This window comes from Taudactylus pleione, unplaced genomic scaffold (assembly GCF_031769625.1).
Source record: "Taudactylus pleione unplaced genomic scaffold, aTauple2 ptg000425l, whole genome shotgun sequence".
NCBI lineage: Eukaryota > Metazoa > Chordata > Amphibia > Anura > Myobatrachidae > Taudactylus > Taudactylus pleione.
The window spans coordinates 43591-63709 of record NW_028284827.1 but is presented as its reverse complement, the minus strand read 5'-3'; the positions used below and the strand labels follow the sequence as shown (position 1 = coordinate 63709).

General features: G+C 47.0%; 1 protein-coding gene across 1 annotated transcript in view; it reads right to left on the bottom strand.

Moving 5' to 3' along the window:
- The window catches only part of SORCS3 (sortilin related VPS10 domain containing receptor 3), a 648995-nt gene extending 629627 nt beyond the window's left edge, over nucleotides 1-19368 (bottom strand). The window contains exon 1 of the mRNA XM_088447257.1: nucleotides 19214-19368. Coding sequence (XP_088303383.1) covers nucleotides 19214-19348 — 135 coding nt within the window. The 5' untranslated portion in view covers nucleotides 19349-19368. The remainder of the gene's footprint in view (nucleotides 1-19213) is intronic.
- Between the last annotated feature and the right edge of the window lie 751 nt (nucleotides 19369-20119).

Here is a 20119-nt window from a genome sequence, read left to right as displayed (position 1 = left end):
CAGTGATCATAGTAACCCATTATATGTGTCATACATAGTGTATTGTGTGTCATAATTCCAGCATATACAGGACCAACGATCACAGTAACCCATTATATGTGTCATACATAGTGTGTTGTGTGTCATAATTCCAGCATATACAGGACCAGTGATCACAGTAACCCATTATATGTGTCATACATAGTGTATTGTGTGTCATAATTCCAGCATATACAGGACCAGCGATCACAGTAACCCATTATATGTGTCATACATAGTGTATTATGTGTCATAATTCCAGCATATACAGGACCAGTGATCATAGTAACCCATTATATATGTCATACATAGTGTATTGTGTATCATAATTCCAGCATATACAGGACCAGCGATCACAGTAACCCTTTATATGTGTCATACATAGTGTATTGTGTGTCATTATTCCAGCATATACAGGACCAGTGATCACAGTAACCCATTATATGTGTCATATATAGTGTATTGTGTGTCATAATTCCAGCATATACAGGACCAGTGATCACAGTAACCCATTATATGTGTCATATATAGTGTATTGTGTGTCATAATTCCAGCATATACAGGACCAGTGATCACAGTAACCCATTATATGTGTCATACATAGTGTATTGTGTATCATAATTACAGCATATACAGGACCAGTGATCACAGTAACCCGTTATATGTGTCATACATAGTGTATTGTGTGTTATAATCCCAGCATATACAGTACCAGTGATCACAGTAACCCATTATATGTGTCATACATAGTGTATTGTGTGTCATAATTCCAGCATATACAGGACCAGCTATCACAGTAACCCATTATATGTGTCATACATAGTGTATTGTGTGTCATAATTCCAGCATATACAGGACCAGTGATCACAGTAACCCATTATATGTGTCATACATAGTGTATTGTGTGTCATAATTCCAGCATATACAGGACCAGCGATCACATTAACCCATTATATGTGTCATACATAGTGTATTGTGTGTCATAATTCCAGCATATACAGGGCCAGTGATCATAGTAACCCATTATATGTGTCATACATAGTGTATTGTGTGTCATAATTCCAGCATATACAGGACCAACGATCACAGTAACCCATTATATGTGTCATACATAGTGTATTGTGTGTCATAATTCCAGCATATACAGGGCCAGTGATCATAGTAACCCATTATATGTGTCATACATAGTGTATTGTGTGTCATAATTCCAGCATATACAGGGCCAGTGATCACAGTAACCCATTATATGTGTCATACATAGTGTATTGTGTGTCATAATTCCAGCATATACAGGGCCAGTGATCATAGTAACCCATTATATGTGTCATACATAGTGTATTGTGTGTCATAATTCCAGCATATACAGGGTCAGTGATCATAGTAACCCATTATATGTGTCATACATAGTGTATTGTGTGTCATAATTCCAGCATATACAGGGCCAGTGATCATAGTAACCCATTATATGTGTCATACATAGTGTATTGTGTGTCATAATTCCAGCATATACAGGACCAGCTATCACAGTAACCCATTATATGTGTCATACATAGTGTATTGTGTTTCATAATTCCAGCATATACAGGGCCAGTGATCATAGTAACCCATTATATGTGTCATACATAGTGTATTGTGTGTCATAATTCCAGCATATACAGGGTCAGTGATCATAGTAACCCATTATATGTGTCATACATAGTGTATTGTGTGTCATAATTCCAGCATATACAGGGCCAGTGATCACAGTAACCCATTATATGTGTCATACATAGTGTATTGTGTGTCATAATTCCAGCATATACAGGACCAGCTATCACAGTAACCCATTATATGTGTCATACATAGTGTATTGTGTGTCATAATTCCAGCATATACAGGGTCAGTGATCATAGTAACCCATTATATGTGTCATACATAGTGTATTGTGTGTCATAATTCCAGCATATACAGGACCAGTGATCACAGTAACCCATTATATGTGTCATACATAGTGTATTGTGTGTCATAATTCCAGCATATACAGGACCAGTGATCACAGTAACCCATTATATGTGTCATACATAGTGTATTGTGTGTCATAATTCCAGCATATACAGGACCAGTGATCACAGTGAGCTATTAGATGCGGCAGTAGGTCCATCCTGTCTGAGCAGAATGTATTTATGTCAGATGTGGGAACCATTCCAGAGCATTGGAGCAAGTCCGGGAGTCTGAGGGAGCAGCAGAAGAACTTAGCACTGCTCTGGACATATATGTACATATTGGTCTCTATAGCAGTGCACCCCTAACAGTGCATGTTTTCCAGATCTCCTAGTTGGTGCGCAGATTATTTATTCATTACTGGCTGACACATTTTAAAAGATCCGTAGGTGGTGCTAATCATTTCATTTGTGATACTGAGAAGAACATGCAGCGCTAGTAACATTCTATTATATTACTATTTCTATTGTGGTCATGGTGTGTGTTCTGGGGAGGGGGGTTTCCAGGCAGACGGAAACCCCCCCCCCTCCATTTGCCTATGACACTCAGCAATCGCAGCTGTTTGCTGGGTAGATCCAATGTGCATAAGCAACATAACCAAAGCATCCCATGATGGATATTAATGAGGAGCTGACCCCTGGAACACAGAATAATTCTGCAAGTGATACCCCCACTATGCACAGATGATTTGTGCTGGTCAAGTAATAATAATAATTGAGAGACTTGTCTACACCCGCCTCACACACTTTCTTAACTCACACAACTTATTGGACCCACTTCAGTCCGGCTTTCGTTCCCAACACTCCACAGAGACAGCACTGACTAAGGTAGTAAATGATCTGGTCAACGCCAAGCCCATTACTCACTCCTAATTCTTCTAGATCTCTCTGCTGCTTTTGACACTGTTGACCACTCTCTTCTCCACACCACAATCCCTAGGTCAGGACACAGCCCTTTCTTGGTTCTCATCCTATCTGATCGCTCTTTTACTGTTTGTTTTTCTGACCTTGACTCCTCTTCGCTACCTCTATCAGTTGGAGTACCGCAATGCTCTGTCTTAGGTCCTCTGCTATTCTCAGTCTATACCACCTCTCTTGGCAACCTAATCCGCTCTTTTGGATTTCAGTACCATCAGTATGCGAATGATACTCACATCTACCTATCCTCTCCAGATTTATCACCATCTGTGCTGGTCCGTGTCACTGAACGTCTCCCTGCCATTTCATCTTGGATGTCATCTCGCCACCTCAAACTTAACATTTCCAAAACAAAAGTAATAATATTTCCACCGGCCAATAGTAGTTAGTTACCAACCTAATCCCTCTATCACTGTTGATAACTCCACAATTCACCCTGTCCCACAAGCTCGCTGCCTTGGTTGTCATCCTTGACTCTGACCTGTCCTTTGTTCCCCACATTCAATCTGTCTCAAAATCATGTTACAGACATCTAAAAAACATATCTAAAATGTGACCATATCTCACACAAGACACTGCAAAAACTCTAATCCATGCACTCACTATTTCCCGCATTGACTATTGTAATAGTCTCCTTACTGGTCTTCCCAGTAACAGGCTTTCACCATTACAATCTATTATGAATGCAGCAGCGAGGCTTATCTTTCTTGCCAAACGTACATAGTCTGCTGCCCCGCTCTGTCAGTTCCTTCACTGGTTGTCAGTTTTCTACCGTATTCAATACAAAATACTTTTACTTACACATAAAGCTATTAACCAAACCACACCAACATACATCTGTTCACTCATCTCAATATATCTCGAAACCCATTCTCTCCACTCAGCACAAGATCTGCGTCTCTCATCCCCAGGCATTACTTGCTCCCATTCACTCTAACAGGACTTTTTTGTGGGCTGCACCCACTCTGTGGGATGCCCTACCATGTGCAATATGACTTTCCTCTAGTCTCCAAACCTTTAAGCGTTCCCTGAAAACTCACCTCTTCAGACAAGCTTATCAGATTCCAGAACCGCCCACATAGCCTTCATAGCTTCCATATCTAATTACAACCCCTTCACAGTCCACACACAACCTCACACATTGAGGTAAATTTACTAAGATTCATGTTGGTCCTGATTTCTCCCGTTTTTCAACTCGGATAGGATCGATCAAAACGGCCATTTTTTTCACTTTAAAAATCGGGAATTTACCAAGCTCCCGGTTTTGACAGGATCGTTTTGATTGATGGTGTATTTGGTCGATTCGGTCCGTTTTGAAGTCCAGATTTCATCGCCTGAATTTCTTTCCCGAACAAGCAGGTTGCACATACAGTATCAGTAAAATATGTGCAGACTGCTTGTTTTTTAACATTTTAAAGGTTAATTTTAAGATAAAAATTAACGTGGGGTCCCCTCCCAAAAGCATAACCAGCTCCGGACTTGTCAGCCAGACCTGGTTCCAAAAATTATGGAGAATAAAACGAGTAGGGTTCCACCGTAATTTAGGAACCAGCACCAGTCCTGGTTTTAAATATAGGGGAAAAAAAAATGTGTACGGTTCCCCCTATATTTAAAACCAGCACCTTACCCAAAACAACTGGGGTATAATGCCACAGCCCAGAGACCCTATTACCGGGTCTCCAGGGCCAAAGCATTCTTAGCCCAAATCAGTCAGGCCAAGCCTTTTGTAGTGAGCCCCGGAGCGAGTGAATTTGTCACTCACTCCGGGGCTTGCGTGTGCGCAGGGCCTCACCATCGTCCCGCTTGCGAGCTACTTCAGGATCTTTTTGGTGGAAATGCGGACACCTTTGCGTTGCGTGGCAGCACGTTTTACAAAGAAGAGCCAGTGCTCAGTACGCACCAGAGGTCAGAGGTCAGTGCGTACCAGAGGTCAGAGGTCCTGCTGCCAAACATCCCTTAATGAGAGTAATGGATCTTTAAAAACAAAATTAAATTGGAGACATGCGTAGTTACAGGATACCGCAGAAAAAAGTTTTTTGTGCCTCAAGGTGGCTCGGAATATACATATACAATATATACAATTGTAGAAACCTTCAATAGCTCTTTATTGAGAAATGTTCATAATTAATTACAGGATACTGTTGGCAGAAAAAGAAGTAGCTGGGTAACTCCTTAAATCAGGGTGGGGAACTTATTTTCTGCCAAGGGCCACAATCGCCGGAGATTACAGCAATGCCTTGTGCGAGTTGTAAGGGCAGCAGTGTTACCATCGGAAGCGTCCTAACGATGCCCCAGGCGGCACTGCTGCATAGATTCTGGCTGCAGGGGGCCTTTCTAGGCCAGATGAGGCTGGCAGAAAAAAGCTCAGAGGGCCAGATCAAATTATTCCGCAGGTCTTATACGGCCCCCGGGCAGGAGGTTCCCCATCCCTGCTGTAATGGTAACTAATTCCAGTAGTTCCAACATTTTCATTAACAAACAGTATATTGGTAGATGAAAATCTGATCTGATTGGATCACATAGAAAGCAGAAGCGATGACCATGAGCGGGCGTTGGATGGGAAAGTTATAGTTATAGGGATGAAGCATGACTGGAACGTGGTGGCATTTGTCCCTGCAGACTTTGGGCTACATTCCGCAAAACAATCAGGGAGAAGGTTCCGTAGGATAGGATCCCTCCCGGCAATGGCCTCTCGCAGTAGCGCAGACAGGTCCCGAACCCGGCAGTAAAGAGATCCCATTCGAGATCACTTTACCTTTACACATGGCAGGGGCGAGCCCCTATCACTGGATATGCAAATTGGTAAATGCCGGCCGTCGTTCATTTCTTATTGCCGTGATAAGTGGCGAGAAGAGATTACAATCATCGGGACCAAGTCTCCATACCTAATAAATATGCCCCAGGGGTGACGGGTGGAGTAAAATAAAAACTCCCGACTCGCAGCAGCTCTGGTTCCTCCTAATAACCACTCACAGGGGCCGATTCAGAGATGCAATTTATAGTGCAGCCGCTGCGTCTTTGTACGCGGCTGTGCTAATATATGCAAAACCCACAGGAGGTGTCTTTAGTTAAAAGACACTCACTGCCGGCTTCTGTACTGCGCTGCTGCGTCCGAGGATACGGCATCGGAGCAACTGCGAGACCATTGGACATCTGAGTTACTCGCAGGTTGCTCGGGATGTCCGGGTAAATCACACAGCTGGGGCCAGTGAAGCTTCTGGCTTCGGTACGCTCATAAAATGGACAATGCTTCCTGATGCCCCCCACACACACCAGCAACATGTCAGTCAGGGATGACGTTATTAGACCAGCGACTTCTAAATCCCGATGCCGGAATGCAGAAGGCACCACTGGGGGGGAGGTTAGGGTCAGGCTGTGGAGAGGGGGTCAGGGTTAGACACCACTGGGGGGGGAGGTTAGGGTTAGGCTGTGGAGAGGGGGTCAGGATTAGACACCACTGGGGGGAGGTTAGGGTTAGGCTGTGGAGAGGGGGTCAGGATTAGACACCACTGGGGGGAGGTTAGGGTTAGGCTGTGGAGAGGGGGTCAGGGTTAGAGACCACTGGGGGGGAGGTTAGGGTCAGGCTGTGGAGAGGGGGTCAGGGTTAGACACCACTGGTGGGAGGTTAGGGTTCGGCTGTGGAGAGGGGGTCAGGGTTAGACACCACTGGGGGGAGGTTAGGCTTAGGCTGTGGAGAGGGGGTCAGGGATAGACACTACTGGGGGGAGGCTAGGGTTAAGCTGTGGAGAGGGGGTCAGGGTTAGACACCACTGGGGGGGGAGTTAGGGTTAGGCTGTGGAGAGGGGTCAGGGTTAGACACCACTGTGGGGAGGTTAGGCTGTGGAGAGGGGGTCAGGGTTAGACACCACTGGGGGGGGAGGTTAGGGTTAGGCTGTGGAGAGGGGGTCAGGGTTAGACACCACTCGGGGGGAGGTTAGGGTTAGGCTGTGGAGAGGGGGTCAGGGATAGACACCACTGGGGGGAGGTTAGGCTTAGGCTGTGGAGAGGGGGTCAGGGATAGACACCACTGGGGGGAGGCTAGGGTTAAGCTGTGGAGAGGGGGTCAGGGTTAGACACCACAGGGGGGGGGAGTTAGGGTTAGGCTGTGGAGAGGGGTCAGGGTTAGACACCACCGGGGGGAGGTTAGGCTGTGGAGAGGGGGTCAGGGTTAGACACCACTGGGGGGGGAGGTTAGGGTTAGGCTGTGGAGAGGGGGTCAGGGTTAGAAACCACTGGGGGGAGGTTAGGGTTAGGCTGTGGAGAGGGGGTCAGGGTTAGACACCACTGGGGGGGAGGTTAGGGTTAGGCTGTGGAGAGGGGGTCAGGGTTAGACACCACTGGGGGTGGGGGAGGTTAGGGTTAGGCTGTGGAGAGGGGATCAGGGTTAGACACCACTGGGGGGGAGGTTAGGGTTAGGCTGTGGAGAGGGAGTCAGGGTTAGACACCACTGGGGGGGGATTAGGGTTAGGCTGTGGAGAGAGGGTCAGGGTTAGACACCACTGGGGGGAGGTTAGGGTTAGGCTGTGGAGAGGGGGTCAGGGTTAGACACCACTGGGGGGAGGTTAGGGTTAGGCTGGGGAGAGGGGGTCAGGGTTAGACACCACTGGGAGGGGAGACTAGGGTTAGGCTGTGGAGAGGGCGTCAGGTTTAGACACCACTGGGGGGGAGGTTAGGGTTAGGCTGTGGAGAGGGGGTCAGGATTAGACACCACTGGAGGGGAGGCTAGGGTTAGGCTGTGGAGAGGGGTCAGGGTTAGACACCACTGGGGGGGGAGGTTAGGGTTAGGCTGGGGAGAGGGGGTCAGGGATAGACACCACAGGGGGGGGAAGTTAGGGTTAGGCTGTGGAGAGAGGGTCAGGGTTAGACACCACTGGGGGGTGAGGTTAGGGTTAGGCTGTGGAGAGGGGGTCAGGGTTAGGCACAACATTGGAGATGTGCGTAAACATCAGGTTTAGGTACATCTCTGATTACACACCCACAATGTACTCCTGAGCACGCTCTGCCCCATGCCGTCAGGTTACCCTGCCAACGTGAATATGTAGGGAGGAGGCGGGGCAGTAAAAGCAGGTGCAATTAGCGCTATTGGTAAAGATCTGATGCCCCTGACAATGTTAGCGCCCATTAGTCAGCGCGTTTTGTTTTGCACTTTTTTCAGGTTTTTATTTATTTATTTCATTTTTGGGGGCAGCGAATATTTACCAGATAAGTAGATTAAATAAATCCAGTTATGGTTCCAGTCCTTGTATTGTATGGGCAGATTGAATATGACAGTAAATATAGTGCAGATACAGTATGTAGAGGGGAAACATTAATAAACTGAGAGACTATTAATCCAAATAGGAGATATGATGAACCTCAGATTGCATGGTATATTATATCGTTAGTATGTTAGCACCCGTATTTTGCATGGTTCTCTTGTGATTGTGGAAAAATAATCTAATCTAATAATAAACTTTGGTAAAAAAAAAAAATGACCCTTGTCTGCGCAAGCGAGTAAACTTACTGACGTTCCCTGATGTCCCAATTACATATTATCTCTATTTATGTAAATTGACAACATAGTGAAGATGCTCCACACTTTATTTAGCTGGAGAATGTAAAATGAACTGGTTATTGAGAAGGGCGCTTCTTCACTAATGAGTTTTGTAATCAAGGCTTCTATTTTAATTTCAAATTGACTTGATGGGGGCTAATTGCTAGACTAAATACCTGCTACTAATTAGGATAATAGAAATAAATATTCAGCAGAAGTTGTATTCGCATGCTGATTAGTGAACAGGAGAGAAAGAAAAGTTTGGGATAAATTGTATTTGGGTGGGGGGGGATGATACACTTTAAAAGCGTAACCTGGCGATTGTAGGCAGAGACTGAGGTGGACGCTAATAACCACCGCCACTGCGTCTTGTTGCACTGCGCGAATGCAACTTTATGCTAATGACGCAGCCGATGAGATTCATACAGCAACGTCCATCAGCTGCGGTACTAATCCACAGCTGTGCGGAAAGAGTCACACCATCGGTCATGCCATCGGACTTACAGTGAGAGCTGCCCAATGATTGCTCCAAATGTCCACCGGAACATGGCTTCTGGTGCCAGGTCATTTGCGAACAAACACGCCTGTGGCACATCCACATATTACTAGCCACCCCCTGTTACCTACCAGGAACGCCCACCGATATTGCCTCTCTCATTCTGAGACCCCTGATAGGTGCAGTGTGACAAGGACGCATGCACAGTACATAAAACATCGGACAACTGCGCAAACATCGGCACTGGGTACACCTTTAATCAGGTCCCGAGTCACTGCAGTGTCATACGGAATAATATTCCCCCTACTGTGAGAGGTCACCGAGGAGATGACTGACCATACGGAAGCACAGGGCTGCCCACCGAGCGGTTATCTGCAAGCCTCCCAGCTCCTAACTCTAATACCCTTATTACTGTACAGTAACGGGGAATGCTGTCCTTTATAATACTTACATTTCACCTTCAAAGAAGACAAGATGCCTGTAAGAAGTTTCTTTATACCCAAACGTGTTTTACCGATCAATTCCTCAATGTGTCATGTGACACAAGTGACATCACTGCGCTCAAAGCAGAAGTTTCGATTTTACGGGACTGTTACCCAGGTATACCGAGGAAGGGATGACATCACTACTCAGTCATAATAAGGATATTTTATTCTTATGTTTTGAAACATTTGCAAACAGCAGTTTGGAGGCATCTCAAGTGCTGGCAACAACAAAACACTTATAATAATACACTTCTAGTAATACACTTATAGTAATACATGCATTAGTGATTCAGAGATGGGGACAAGGACGCTGATGTGAGGATGATTACAACAGACGCTGATATCCTGGCGTAACACCCCTATGGATGAAAGTATTAGCATGCTATATAAGTAGTCTGTACAATCAGGAAATCTTAGCCCATGCAATTAGAGCCACTATGCACTTCCCTTCCTATAAGAGAATAAAGCCTTCTCTTCTCTATTATATCCTCCCTGTACTATACACTGTGACGTGAGTACGCGCTACAGACTCAGGACAGCTCGGAGAGAGGGTTTATTATCTGTGCTGAGGAATTAATTGGAAAATGCAGACGGGCTGGGTGGAAAGTCCATATATTCAGGAGGGAATCGGTATGTAATGCCGATGACTGAATAGCCGCCGGATCAACGGGACTGGACAATTTGTGCTCATGTGGTATATACACAAGAGCCGGACAGATCCCATTGTCTACAGGTCTGATATATATACTCACTTGATTCAGACCCTCTCGCAAGCGGCCGCTCGCTCGTACGTGGCCGATGTTATGCAATTGCGCATAGGGAAGCGCTCGCTCGCCCAGCAAAGACAGCCCAGTGGAATGAGTGACAGGAGAGGCTGTTTGTGGGCGGTAACAGAGGAAGGGCAGTAGTAACGGGGGAGTGGAGGTGCGAACGCAGGCGTGCCTGAGCATCTTAGCGCCGTTACAGAGGCGTGCATAATTAACAGGCAGCGTAATAGTACACGTCACCTGGCTGGATTAGACACTGAAGTGCTTGCGGTAGGGTACAGTCAACCGCAAGCGCTGCAGTCAGTTACGATGGAACCCGATGTACCGATGTTTGTATACAGGGCCTGATTCAGACCCGCTCGCGAGCGCTATGTGCTCGCAAGCTGGTCGATGGTGGCTCAGTGCGCATGCGAACGACGGAGCTGGCTCCGTCGTGTGCATGCGCGAGACACGGATAGCGACGGGCAAACCGTCGCTCCGAGTCTCCTACCAAAGGGGGCGTGCTGTCCATGTTGAGTGACAGCACGCCCCCTGTGGTAGGCGGGCCAGGGGCGTGGCTGCCCAGACGGAGGCGTTCCCATGGGAACACCTACCGTCTGGGGCTAGCCCCACTGACATCACAAGTGATGTCGGTGGGAGTGCTTCCGGCTCTGTTAGAGCCGAAAGCACTCTTGGGCTTGCGGCAACGAGACCCTACCACAAGGGTCTCGTCGCAAGCCCGATGGTCGCGATGGTCTTGACCATCGCTACCATCATCATGGCCGCTCGCTATAGCTGTGGGTGGTCACAGGTCACTCTGTCAGAGCGTCCGGCTCTGAATCAGGCCCATACTTCCTGGAGATGACGTGTGCTAGTGGGCGCCTATATACACAAAGTGATCGCTCGCCAAGACATAGTGGGTGTGTTTATGCTTTGCCGTGTGATCGCCTGCCTTGACGTCACTTCACTGAATTTGCATACTCTGGGAGTGAGCAGCCGCATTTAGCGAGAGGGTCTGAATAAGGCCCACTGTCCAGAAAGCACCACTGGACATTTTTACCAGCCAGGCCAGTACAAGATGGTCTGTTGCCAACGTTACCAAGAGGGCAGACACATAGCAATGGGAAGGGCAGGGATTTTGAGGCAAAATGCATTATAAATGCAAAATGACAGAATGATGAGACCATTAAATCGATGTGGCTTCTATCCTTTTTCCCCTGCAACGTTAAATTGCTATTTTTTTTTCCAACTTACATGAAAGACATAGGATTCCGAGTCAGACAGAAAGCGGCCGCAAGTGCGGACGTCAAGGTTTACAGCTTTATGCCTTAGGCCGCACTATAGTCGCAGCTGTCATCCTTAATATAGTATCAGTACCTGCACTCACTCCATGCTGGGTGCAAAGTATTCATCAGAGACAAGCGTCCCAGCTGCGCTCGCACTTCTCAAACAAGCACAGATGACGGTCTAATTCTAATTGACGGTCTGCGCACCCACAAGACGCCCACGAGATGGATCTGTTTCATCGATAGCCGCCCAGTTGCCGGCCAGAAGCGGCCATTTCACGGACAGAGAGATCCGGTCACGCACAGAGCAAAACGGCCGCTCTCGTAACCTCCGTCTGGGTGCATATGCGTGGCGCAGTCCGCGATTGCTTTCTTCTGTGCTTGCGCAGTCTGCTGATAATCACAAGTTACGTTTGCTGTTGGATTTGCATCTGACTGAGGGGTCTATTCAGCAACAGAGACGATGCTGCCCAGAATATTATCGGGAAACATCGTCATGATATTTTATCAATTATCATGAAATATGTAAGCTATTCAGCAACATTTTCAGCAGGGACAGCGGTTGCGGTAACATGCTGTCCCTGCGATGTCACAGAAGGGATTGTTATCGGGATTCCGAAAACGATCCCTTCTGTTTGTTAACAAAAAGTATGGCGGTCGCTCATATCAGCTTAATGACATAACACAGGTGCTTGTAAAGGGCGGGGTTTACACTGAGCACAGAAAAAAGGGATTTGCCCCCCAGCTCACTGCAGCAATATCAACAAAAAATGCTTAAATCCTACATGATAATAGAGATTCAGAGGTATTAGTTACATACAATTGCAAATATATGAATAAGCGCCACTTTTCTAATTGTTTGTTTATTATTTATGTCATTTTAATTCTTTCTCATTTCATTAACACTTATTGATTTAGCCTTACACATCTATTCTTTACACTTCACTATCACCTTTTTTCCCCTTTTCGTGTGATGCCCTCGGGATGGTCCTTGGCTGGAATTTTTTGGGGTGCCTTGCTTCTCGGACGTGAGCCCCTTAATGTTAGAGATGCCAGTATAGAGGAGCCTTGACGATGGCCTGGCGCTTATTCATATATTTGCAAATGTATGTAACTAATACCTCTGAATCTCTATTATCATGTAGGATTTAAGTATTTTTTGTTGATATTGCTGCAGTGAGCTGGAGGGAATCTTTTTTTTTTCCTTCTTTGTTTTTTTTTTTATTTTATTCTGCCCTTCCCGGTGACCGCGGAGGGGTAAGTACAGCTCCAGCCTCCCAAAACTGATTGATATGTGTAGACAGGCTTTATATTAGCCTGTATACATGTATGTTTATGCGCTTTTATAGTTAACATTTATATATAAATGTTAAATATAATCTCACATAAATATACATGTATACAAGCTAGTATAAAGCCTGTATACACATGTCAATCAATTTCGGGGGGGGGTTTAAAAGCCTCTAGAGTGACTTACCTGCCGCCGATCACCAGGAAGCAGGGACGGAGACTGGGCGGGCTTACAAGATGCTGCAGGGACTTATGGGAAAATTTCCCTCTGTCCCTGCAGTTTTCGGGAAATATAAGCATTTTCTTCATGTAACGCCATTCTGAGATGGCGTTATATAAAGGAAATATTTTTTGAGTGATTTAATGCTTTTTGCTTTGCTGAATAGCAAAAAGTGTTAAAGCACTGTAGGGATCAATGGCATGATCCCTACAATGCGGTACTCTGCGAATTAGGAAAATATGGAGAAGATAATTACGGTATGTTCTCCATTATCCCATTGCTGAATAGGGGATTTACATAAAAAATACGGAAATCATAGTTTCCGTATTTTTCATGCAAAAAAAATCAATGCTGAAGAAACAGGCCGATAATTTGCAGATATTCTTATAAAGTTTTAAGCAACCTGGGTCATCCGCATTGTCAGATTGTAATATCTAGCTGGTTGGAAAGTTTATCTAAAAGAATCGATATCTTATTCCTCGCTGCTGTGTAAACTTTGACCTTGTAAGCGACCTCACGTCTTGATCACATTTAAGTAACAAGTTGGCACATTGCGGACTAATGCAGTGTAGTTTATGTGAGATAAATTTGTGAGATATATATCACCAACCAATCAGCTTCTAACTTACATTTTGCAGGCTGTGTTTAAAAAATGATACTTAGAAGCTGATTGGTTGGTGATATATATTTCACAAATTTATCTAACATCAAGCTTTGATACATATGCCCCTTAATCAGTGGTAAAAACAAAAAAGAGTCACATAATTTCGATAGGGGGTTATGAATGAAGCCAATCAATAGCCGGGACCCCATTGCATCCCACTTAGCCTCATTTTGCAAACATTAGTTTTGCTTAATCTACTGTATCGCACTTTGTGATCGGCAAGATGAATGTGTGAGCGGGTTCTATTTGCGGCACCACACACCGGGAATTACAGTTCCTTCCATTGTTCTCCATTATATGCAGCGATCACATTTCTTACAGCCGCAAAATCTAATTTAAAAAATAAATAAAAATAAATGTTTTTATAGGCATGTGCAATTAGAGAGTGAAGCCTGGAAAATCCTGGATCCTTCCCGATCAACCTATCATTATATTCTCTATATACACCCAGTAAAGCCGCCATTATTTCAGATTACAGCAGGAGCATTATAGTGAGACCACTGCACATCGCCTCTCCCTGCCCCTCCCCCCTGATCTAACCTTCCTGCACTTTATATTACAGAGGTTTAAACTTCATCGGTAAAATAAAAAATATCTGATAAGAACTCTGCAGATGTCGGCCCATCATTCTGCTCCCCTGCACAGACACTGATAGAGGGTAATGGACTGGCTCGGCTTTCCCTCGGCACATTTAATGACCTGTGCGGAGCAGTCACTCTCGTGTCGTCTTTATACAGACATGTCAACAAGAAAGAGTGAGCCTGGCTGGGAAGTCTCTGCGAACGTGGCGGTGATGAGAGGGCTGATGAGTCTGAGAGTGTCACATCCGAGGCCCCCGAGATGGGCTCCGGTACGGAGGAACAGCTGTCACCGGCAGACATCACAGCCTCTTCCCTGTTGACATGCAGCATAAAATATCTGTTGTGAGTAAATCTTAGATGAGATGTGTCAGGGAGATGGCTTCTGACTGTGCTCCCTGCCTCTGTTTATGCCCATTCTTTATTTAAACATTTTACTTATTTATTTTGTGAAAGCATAAAAAGCCAGACTATTATATTACTGCAGTCACAGTTATCTTCCACATCCACTCGCAGTACTTTGCTGCCTAGAGAGGGGCGGAAGTGTCTCCCTGGGCAGTGCTAGGCCTTGGACCCGCTCACGTTCTGTAGGTTATATCTGATCACCTAACTAGAACCTCTTATATCTGTAATGTACCATTTGGATTAGTACAGCTGTCACTGGAACACAGTAATGTCCTGAACCTTTGTCCCTGCTGGACTCATTTCACTCTGACTTCCCTCTTCTGCCCTCCACAGAAACTGCCCTCACTAAGGTCAGCACTGACCTCCTTACTGACATATCCAAGGGCCACGACTCTCTGCCCATTCTCCCTGACCTCCTTACTGACATATCCAAGGGCCACTACTCTCTGCCCATTCTCCTTGACCTCCTTACTGCCATATCCAATGGCCACTACTCTCTGCCCATTCTCCCTGACCTCCTTACTGCCATATCCAATGGCCACTACTCTCTGCCCATTCTCCCTGACCTCCTTACTGCCATATCCAAGGGCCACTACTCTCTGCCCATTCTCCCTGACCTCCTTACTGCCATATCCAAGGGCCACTACTCTCTGCCCATTCTCCCTGACCTCCTTATTGCCAAATCCAAGGGCCACTACTCTCTGCCCATTCTCCCTGACCTCCATGCTACCAAATCCAAGGGCCACTACTCTCTGCCCATTCTCCCTGACCTCCTTACTGCCATATCCAAGGGCCACTACTCTCTGCCCATTCTCCTTGACCTCCTTACTGCCATATCCAAGGGCCACTACTCTCTGCCCATTCTCCCTGACCTCCTTACTGCCAAATCCAAGGGCCACTACTCTCTGCCCATTCTCCCTGACCTCCATGCTGCCAAATCCAAGGGCCACGACTCTCTGCCCATTCTCCCTGACCTGCATTCTGCCAAATCCAAGGGCCACTACTCTCTGCCCATTCTCCCTGACCTCTTTACTGCCAAATCCAAGGGCCACTACTCTCTGCCCATTCTCCCTGACCTTCTTGCTGCCAAATCCAAGGGCCACAACTCTCTGCCCATTCTCTCTGACCTCCATGCTGCCAAATCCAAGGGCCACTACTCTCTGCCCATTCTCCCTGACCTTCTTGCTGCCAAATCCAAGGGCCACAACTCTCTGCCCATTCTCCCTGACCTGCATGCTGCCAAATCCAAGGGCCACTACTCTCTGCCCATTCTCCCTGACCTCTTTACTGCCAAATCCAAAGGCCACTACTCTCTGCCCATTCTCCCTGACCTCTTTACTGCCAAATCCAAGGGCCACTACTCTCTGCCCATTCTCCCTGACCTCCATGCTGCCAAATCCAAGGGCCACTACTCTCTGCCCATTCTCCCTGACCTCCATGCTGCCAAATCCAAGGGCCACTACTCTCTGCCCATTCTCCCTGACCTTCTTGCTGACAAATCCAAGGGCCACAACTCTCTGCCCATTCTCCCTGACCTCCATGCTGCCAAATCCAAGGGCCACTGCTCTCTGCCCATTCTCCCTGACCTCCATGCTGCCAAATCCAAGGGCCATTGCTCTCTGCCCATTCTCCCTGACCTCCTTACTGCCAAATCCAAGGGCCACTACTCTCTGCCAATTCTCCCTGACCTCCCTACTGCCATATCCAAGGGCCACTACTCTCAGCCCATTCTCCCTGACCTCCTTACTGCCAAATCCAAGGGCCACGACTCTCTGCCCATTCTCCCTGACCTCCTTACTGCCATATCCAAGGGCCACTACTCTCTGCCCATTCTCCCTGACCTCCTTACTGCCATATCCAAGGGCCACTACTCTCTGCCCATTCTCCCTGACCTCCTTACTGCCAAATCCAAGGGCCACTACTCTCTGCCCATTCTCCCTGACCTCCATGCTGCCAAATCCAAGGGCCACGACTCTCTGCCCATTCTCCCTGACCTCCATGCTGACAAATCCAAGGGCCACTGCTCTCTGCCCATTCTCTCTGACCTCCTTACTGCCATATCCAAGGGCCACTACTCTCTGCCCATTCTCCCTGAGCTCCTTACTGCCAAATCCAAGGGCCACTACTCTCAGCTCATTCTCCCTGACCTCCTTACTGCCAAATCCAAGGGTCACTACTCTCTGCTCATTCTCCCTGACCTCCTTACTGCCAAATCCAAGGGCCACGACTCTCTGCCCATTCTCCCTGACCTCCTTACTGCCATATCCAAGGGCCACTACTCTCAGCTCATTCTCCCTGACCTCCTTACTGCCAAATCCAAGGGCCACTGCTCTCTGCCCATTCTCCCTGACCTCCTTTCTGCCAAATCCAAGAGCCACTACTCTCTGCCCATTCTCCCTGACCTCCATGCTGCCAAATCCAAGGGCCACTGCTGTCTGCCCATTCTCCCTGACCTCCTTACTGCCAAATCCAAGGGCCACTACTCTCTGCCCATTCTCCCTGACCTCCATGCTGCCAAATCCAAGGGCCACTGCTGTCTGCCCATTCTCCCTGACCTCCATGCTGCCAAATCCAAGGGCCACTTCTCTCTGCCCATTCTCCCTGACCTCCTTACTGCCAAATCCAAGGGCCACTACACTCTGCCCATTCTCCCTGACTTCCTTGCTGCCAAATCCAAGGGCCACTACTCTCTGCCCATTCTCCCTGACCTCCATGCTGCCAAATCCAAGGGCCACTACACTCTGCCCATTCTCCCTGACTTCCTTGCTGCCAAATCCAAGGGCCACTACTCTCTGCCCATTCTCCCTGACCTCCATGCTGCCAAATCCAAGAGCCACTACTCTCTGCCCATTCTCCCTGACCTCTTTACTGCCAAATCCAAAGGCCACTACTCTCTGCCCATTCTCCCTGACCTCCATGCTGCTTCTGACACTATGGACTATTTTCTCCTCCTACAAATCCGTCACTCCCTGGGTCTGCATGTAGTGTCCTCTCCTGGCTGTCCTCCTACCTCTCTGACTGTTCCTTCTGTCTCCTCTCATGCCTCCTCTCCCCCCACCCCCACTTCCTCTACCAGTATGTGCCCCCCAGGGATCTGTTCTTGGACCTCTTTTACTAAAACTTACTGAATCAATATAATTATAATAATAATAATAATAATAATAATAGCAAAACTCTCAAAACATTTGCCAGTAAACAGCAAGATCATCCCTCCAAGCTTAGTGAAATATACAATAAATCCTCCATCCTGGGCTCACCTTTTGTCTTGCTACAACTCAGTGTTACATCATGAAAGTGGCATTGTGCCCTCTTGCCTCCCCGGCCCTTGCCCAAAACACCATGAGTATAACCTGAAGCGGATACATTTTTGGAGAAGTCTGCAGAGCTCAGTGACTGACTATAATCATTATAATATAATCATTATAATATGATTATTATTATTAATATTAATAATTATTATTATTATCATTTATTTATATGGCGCCACAAGTGTTCCGCAACGCCTTACACAGTACATAAACAAATAAATGACTAGTGACTTACAGTACATTCAGGACATGGATAATATACATTGCTACATTCGTGACCATAACACCCCAGATAAGCAACAGAGCAAAGCAACCAAGTGTTAGGTGCCCTGGTAGAGAGTAAGAAGTAGATGAAAGTAGAGAACGGAGAAGCACAAGAGGGTAGAGAGCCCTGCTCACAAGAGCTTACATTCTAAAGGGGAAGGGCAGCCAAACAGGTGTGAGACAGATGGGGAAGGCGGGGAGGAAGGAAGACGTAGCAGCAAGTTAGGATGGGAGCTGGAAGGCTTTGATGAAGTAGGGGGTCTTGAGAGCCCGTTTGAAGGATTGTAGAGAGGTGGAGAATCTGATGGGAAGCAGGAGAGAGTTCCAAAGGTGAGGAGCAGCGCGGGCAAAGGCTTGGAGGCGGGAGTGGGAGGAAGTATTCAATTGGCATGAGAGGCGGCGTGCATTGAACGAAGAGGGCGAACAGAAGAGCGAAGGGAGATGAGATCCGAGTTGGAAATGGGAGAGGAATGGGTGAGGGCTTTGTAAGTGAGTGTGAGAACCTTAAATTGGGTTCTGAAAGGGAAGGGGAGCCAGTGTAGGGCTTGTAGGAGAGGGGAGGCAGATGTAGAGCGTTTGGAGAGGAAGATGAGCCGAGCAGCAGCATTGAGGACAGACTGGAGAGGAGAGAGATGGGAGTTGGAGGCCAGATAGGAGGAGGTTACAGTAGTCCAGTCTGGACATGACCAATGTGCAGTATTACACTACAGCGCAAGTACAGTAGATGCAAGAATTATTATGTCACCGCTGGAAACCACTTATGTAAACATCCATCCTCACCCCCTGTGTTACCCAGCCAAATACTGTACATCCCCCAGACAGCGGGCTCATTGCTTTTGGTTTCCTATTGGTCCACACGGTCACACACCTCTAGCCTGGGCAGAATGTTTCTGGGACAATCCTAAAGGGTTAATCTAAAATATAATGATTCAATGAAAGGATGAGGATATCAACCACGATGCCCGCTCAATAGCATCTCCAGCAGGTGGATTACAATGTGGGCCGGTGGGCAGCGGTCCTTACCTTCTGCTCCAGGCTATAAGCCAGCACCCAGTCCTCCTGCTTGGGGTGGAACAGCAGACTCTGGATGTAGAAATTCAGTCGGTATTTCTGGTACGTGGCTCCGGCATCTGAACTAATCAGTATACTGCTCTCCATGTCAGGGTCACTCAGCAACATGATCTAGAAGATACAGAACACAGAAAACGGGTAAAGACCCTATGGTGGCGGAAATAAACCCGGCCCCGCCGTCCGTAGAATGTACAGTGCATGTAAATTTATACAGTATTTGTAGTGAAGCCACCGTACAGCAGAAGTGAGGCCAAGTCTAGCACACCGTCAGCTCAGCAGAACTCATTACAGATTATTACTAAGCTGTAAAACATGGGCTTGTACTGATTTTTGTTATTTACGTCAATGTGCCTATTTGTCTGTTTAGCGTAAGTAAGGCGCCCGCCCACATCCTGGCCCCTGGGTTTCATGCTCTTCTGAAAATGCAGACAGAAGGAGGAGTCGTTCCGTTGTCTGTACCCCTGGGCTGTTATCCCTGTGCCCCCCACCCTTTATTTCACTTCCACCCGACTATTGTTGCACTTGATGGTGCTAAGCCCTATACTAGTATCCCATCTATAACATATATTTCTACAGTATTGCAGCTCATGCAGTGCTGGAATAAGGTTTTTGGGGGCCCCAGGGTAACGAACTTGTGGGAGACCCTACCAATACATTCTGGTGACGTTATTACAAAGTTAAACGTGTAAATACTCCCAGCACCACAAATGTGTTAAAGACACTGTAGTAGCCCCCAGTTCATATTATACCACAGTGCCCCCAATGCTGGTGCTGTGGTTATGTGTGGGGTCCTCCCAGTGTGTGGTGGCCCCTGGGATATTGCCCTGGCTAACCTGGTAATCATTCTCTGAGCCCATG